We start from the raw sequence: 6,000 nt of genomic DNA on the forward strand, positions 1-6,000 counted from the left end.
TTTTTTTTAAATTTTTGTTTATAGTGCCAAAAATAAATGTAGCAAAATACATTTTGGGCTACATTTATGACAAAATTTGAGTTTTCTATATATTTTTTTATAGCCGAAAAATATTGTTTTTCTTAAAATTTTGGGGGGGTTTTTGTATATAGCGCGAACAATAAAAAGCGCACAAATTTGAGTTTTTTGGATTTTTTTTGACAGAAATTAATATCATTATTATTATACAGTATTTATATAGTGCTGAAAGGTTTGCTCAGTGCTGTACATTATAGTGGGGAATGAGAAATGAGAAAATATTTTTTTTTTTCAAAATTTTTTCCCAATTTTTTTTTTTCAAAATTTTTTGTTTATAGTGCCAAAACTAAATGTAGCAGAATACATTTTGGGCTACATTTATGACAAAATTTGAGTTTTCTATATATTTTTTTTTATACCCGAAAAATATTGTTTTTCTTAAAAATGTTCGGGGTATATAGCGAGAAAAATAAAAAGCGCATACATTTGAGCTTTGAGAAAATATCTTTTTTTTTTCAAAATTCTTTTCCCAAATTTTTTCAACAATTTTTGTTTATAGTGCCAAAAATAAATGTAGCAGAATACATTTTGGGCTACATTTATGACAAAAGTTGAGTTTTCTATATATTTTTTATAGCTGAAAAAGATTGTTTTTCTTAAAACTTTTTGGGGTTTTTTCGTATATAGCGTGAAAAATAAAAAGCGCACAAATTTGAGTTTTTTGAATATTATTATGACAGAAATTAGAAAATATTGGTTTTTTTTTAAAAAAAATTTTCTTAATTTTTGTTTATAGCGCCAAAAAGAAAAAGCGCACAAGTGATCAAATACCACCGAAAGAAAGCTCTATTGGCGTGAAGAAAAGCGGGAAAGTTTTATTTGGGTGCCGCGTTGCATGACCACGCAATTATCAGTTGAAAAAAAAAAAAAAGAGGCCTGGTCATTGTGGGATAAATCCTCGGGAGGGCAAGTGGTTGATATAGGAGGGGGGGGGGGATAGCTACTGATTTATGGTGATTATTGCAGCAAAAGTTATTTTCTTTTGGAATTATTTTTTTGTTTTACTGACAAATTAAAACATTTTTCATTTTTAGTCCTGAATATGATGTTGTTGTTCCCTTTAAGAGGAAATTCCGTATTAATGTGCATTCGTAGCCTTTTCCAGTACATCCTATGACTCTGCAATTGTTTATTACGTGGATTTGGTCCTGTTTTGTCCAGTTTTAAGCTGTGCTGGCCCAGCCGTGTCTATTCAGCATTTTGTTTATTTTTTTTGGAATCATGCAGCATTGTGGGGGTGCTGGTGCAGCGTCTGTCCTTTAGGTGGCAGTAACACCCTTCATAAAGGAGACCCCCGAGCTCCCTGGCCGTGCCTTCAGGCTGTTTGGAATAAATTCCAGGAAACCATAAAATGTGGATCCAGACCTCGGAACACAAAACACATCCTGATCACAAAGGTCGGGCCTTGGCCGGGAGCCCTGAAATACCAATCAGACAAAGAGCCGCACTGTCGGAACACCACCCCGGAGATGAGCTCCGAAGTCTTTTCAGAAAGTTCCAACAAGCTGGGGCCAAGTGTTCCGAAAACAGGAGAATTGCTGGAGGTGGGATGACCATTGGTGGAGATCAACGCTAGGCGGGTATTGAGACACTCAGCAATGTCATCCTATAATCAATATATATACACACACTATATTGCCCCCAGTATTGGGCCCCCTGCCTTTCCATGCACATGACCATTAATGGCCCCCCAGTCTTAGTCCGTAGGGTTCAATATTGAGTTGGCCCTGCCCATTCCACACGCATGACCTTTAATGGTCCCCCGGTCTTAGTCCGTAGGGTTCAATATTGAGTTGGCCCCATCCTTTCCACACACATGACCTTTAATGGCCCCCCCCGGTCTTAGTCCGTAGGGTTCAATATTGAGTTGGCCCCATCCTTTCCACACACATGACCTTTAATGGCCCCCCGGTCTTAGTCTGTAGGGTTCAATATTGAGTTGGCCCCATCCTTTTCACACACATGACCTTTAATGGCCCCCCGGTCTTAGTCCGTAGGGTTCAATATTGAGTTGGTCCCGCCCTTTCCACGCACATGACCTTTAACGGCCCCCCAGTCTTAGTCCGTAGGGTTCAATATTGAGTTGGCCCTGCCCTTTCCCCACACATGACCTTTAATGGCCCCCCAGTCTTATTCCGTAGGGTTCAATATTGAGTTGGCCCTGCCCTTTCCACGCACATGACCTTTAACGGCCCCCCAGTCTTAGTCCGTAGGGTTCAATATTGAGTTGGCCCCGCCCTTTGCAGCTATAACAGCTTCAACTCTTCTGGGAAGGCCGTCCACAAGGATTAGGAGGGTGTCTATGGGAAGGTTGGACCATTCTTCCAGAAGCACATTTGTCAGGTCAGGCACTGATGTCGGGGGAGGAGGCCTGGCTCGCAGTCTCCGCTCTAATTCATCCCAAAGGTGTTCTATGGGGTTGAGGTCAGGACTCTGTGCAGGACAGTCAAGTTCCTCCACCCCAAACTGGCTCCTCCATGTCTTTATGGACCTTGCTTTGTGCACTGGTGTGCAGTCATGTTGGAACAGGAAGAGGCCATCCCCAAACTCCTCCCACAAAGTTGGGGGCATGAAATTGTCCAAAATATCACCTTAAGAGTTCCCTTCCCTGGAACTAGGGGGCCAAGCCCAACCCCTGAAGAACAACCCCACACCATAATCCCCCCTCCACCAAACTACACTTGGCACAATGCAGTCAGGTAAGTACTGTTTTCCTGACAACCGCCAAACCCAGACACGTCCATTGGATTGCCAGAAAGATTGATTGGTCCCTCCGGACAACACGTCTTCTCTGCTCTAGAGTCCAGTGGCGGCGTGCTTTACACCACAACATCCGCCGCTTTGCATTGCACTTGGTGATGGAAGGCTTGGATGCAGCTGCTCGGCCATGGAAACCCATTCCATGAAGCTCTCTACGCACTGTTGTTGGCTCATCTGAAGGCCACACCAAGTTTGGAGGTCTTTAGCTATTGACTCTGCAGACAGTTGGCGACTTCTGCGCACTGTGCGCTTCAGCCTGCGCTGCACATGACATGAAAAAGTCTTGCGGTTGCAACAATGTATCTATTTGTATCCGAACAAAAACATCTGTATCTGAAATGAAAACAAATGGATACATTGTTGCAACCGCAAGACTTTTTCATGTCAAATATAATAGCGGAACTCTCTGCAGGGACAGAAGTAATTAACCACTTGCCTACCAGGCACTTATACCCCCTTCCTTACCAGGCCAATTTTCAGCTTTCAGCGCTGCCGCACTTTGATTGACAATTGCGCGGTCATGCAACATTGTACCCATATGAAATTTTGATCATTTTTTTCTCACAAATAGAGCTTTCTTTTGGTGGTATTTAATCGCCACTGGGCGCTTTACTTTTTGCGCTATAAATTAAAAAAAGTGCAAAAAATTTGAAAAAAAAAAAAAAGTTTATTTGTTTCTTTTATAAAATTTTTCAAACAGGTATTTTTTCTCCTTCACTGATTTGCGTTGATGAGGCGGCACTGATGGGCACTGATAGGCGGCACTGATGGGCACTGATAGGCAGCACTAAAGGGCACTGATAGGCAGTACTAATGAGGTGGCACGGATAGGCGGCACTGATAGACAGCACTAATTAGGGGTCACGGATAGGCGGCACTGATATGCAGCACTGATAGGCGGCACTGATAGGTGACACTGATGATGGGTACTGATAGACGGCACTGACTGGCATCACTTCTGGGCACTGACTGGCGGCACTGACTGGCACAACCCCTGGGCACTGACTGGTGGCACTGACTGGCAGCACTGGTGGGTGGCACTGGTGGGTGGCACTGGTGGACAGCACTGGTGGGTGGGCACAGGTGGGTGGCACTGGTGGGCACAGGTGGGTGGCGCTGGTGGGCACAGGTGGGTGGGCACAGGTGGGTGGCACTGCTGGGCACATGTAGGTGGCACTGCTGGGCACAGGTAGGTGGCACTGCAGAGTGGCACAGGTGGGGGCACTGCTGGGCACAGGTGGGGGCACTGCTGGGCACAGGTGGGGGCACTGCTGGGAATGGGTGGGCGGGGCTAGTGGGCGCACAGCTGATCGGAACTTGCGGGGGTCACTGCTGGGCACCGATCATCAGGGCACTGATCATCAGTGCCCTGATGATCGGTGCCGATCCCCGCTCTGACAACTGCCGGTTCTCGGCAGTACTTTCCTCACGATCTGACAGCGTGAGGAAAGTGCAGCCGAGAACCGGCACTTGCATTTTCCTGTGATCAGCGTGTCATTGGACACCGCTGATCACGTGGTAAAAGGCCGGTGGGATCGGCCTTTCACCACATCTCGTGATCAGCTGTGTCCGTAGGACACAGCGATCACGGAGATCGCCTGGTGCGCGCCCCCTGGGGCGCGCAGGAGAGCGCGTTCTGGGAGGACGTCATATGACGTCCACTCAGAACTGGCCGGCCGCGGTGAAGCCGTCATTCGGCTATGCGCGGTCGGCAAGTGGTTAAATGCCGGCCGTAGACGGGACGAAAATCGGCCGAAAAAAAAAAATCAGCTGATCTTCGCACCGTTAATGGGTTAATTGGTCGACCGTTTTTCGGGGGTTTTGGCACATTTTTGTTATTGGTGAAGTTGGAAAAAAATCGGCCGATTTTCCCGGCAATGATGGGCGAATCGGCCAATCTTTTTAAAGATAAAAAATCTGCGCCTGAGCCGTGACCTGCAAAAAGAAGAAGAAGAAAAAGAAGAAGAAAAAGAAGAAAAAGAAGAAGAATTCCATTCTGCTATTATATTTGACATGAAAAAGTCTTGCAGTTGCAACAATGTATCTATTTGTATCCGAAATGAAAACATCTGTATCCGAACTGGATACAAATGGATACATTGTTGCAACCGCAAGACTTTTTCCTGTCAAATATAATAGCGGAGCTCTCTGCAGGGACAGAAGTAATTAAATGCCGGCAGTAGACGGGACAAAAATCGGCCGATTTTTTTTTACCATTGGTGGTAACGTCGGCCTATTGAACGACCGATTTGGCCGGTTTTCGACCCGTCTATGGCCTGCATAAATCTCAGCCACTCAGGAAAAAAAAATGTTTTTCTTGTTAAGATTGAAATTTGATTCTTGTTGAGGATAACGGGGACCATTTTCCCAGCGAATAGCGCCAAAGACGATCACCACCCGCCCCTCCCCCCAGGTATTTCTGTACTTACTGTAAAATGACTGGAAAATGTGAGAATTCTGAAGAAGAGAAAAATATTTTCCCTGCGAAGGCTGAAGAGCGATGGACGGCTGATCCAGCATTTCAGATCCGCCCAAACAGCCGAATCCAAGATCCACTGCCCTCAAACAGCGGCCGAGCGGGCACCCGAGCGAGCCAAGAATGCCAGGAATTTCCCCGATCGCCCAGCTACGGTGATTCATTAATCCCGGAATGGCACTAGAGTTAGATATTATTGCAGGCGGACCGCGGTTTACCAACGCCTCGGTTGACGTAATTTTCGGTTTATGAATGAAAATCCATTGAAAATAATGCCTCGGCTTTTTTCGGATTACGGATTAATTGGTTTTCAATGCATTTACGATTTTTTTTAATCGTGTCCCTGTACAGTATTTATGGCTTTAAAGGGCACTTTATAAAGAGGTTTGAACAGATAAAACTTTTTTTTTACTTTTTTCTGACCTCCGGAACGGATTAATTGGTTTTCAATACATTTACGAATTTGTTTTTAATCATGTCCCTGTACAGTATTTATGCCTTTAACCCCTCGCCTACCGGGCACTTATACCCCCTTCCTTACCAGGCCAATTTTCAGCTTTCAGCGCTGCCGCACTTTGATTGACAATTGCGCGGTCATGCAACATTGTACCCATATGAAATTTTGATAATTTTTTTTCTCACAAATAGAGCTTTCTTTTGGTGGTATTTATTTGCCGCTGGGCGCT

The 6,000-nt window shown here is 45.1% G+C and overlaps 1 protein-coding gene across 1 annotated transcript in view; it reads right to left on the minus strand.

Annotated features, from left to right (window-relative positions):
- Window positions 1-5,389, minus strand: part of LOC149434012 (alanine aminotransferase 2-like) — a 58,389-nt gene extending 53,000 nt beyond the window's left edge. Inside the window, exon 1 of the mRNA XM_089664228.1 lies at window positions 5,268-5,389. Within this exon, the coding sequence (XP_089520354.1) occupies window positions 5,268-5,358 (91 nt within the window). The 5' untranslated portion in view covers window positions 5,359-5,389. The remainder of the gene's footprint in view (window positions 1-5,267) is intronic.
- Window positions 5,390-6,000: the final 611 nt, after the last annotated feature.

This window comes from Staurois parvus, unplaced genomic scaffold (assembly GCF_062004578.1).
Source record: "Staurois parvus isolate SC_StPar_1 unplaced genomic scaffold, SC_StPar_1.0 ptg001861l, whole genome shotgun sequence".
Lineage (NCBI taxonomy): Eukaryota > Metazoa > Chordata > Amphibia > Anura > Ranidae > Staurois > Staurois parvus.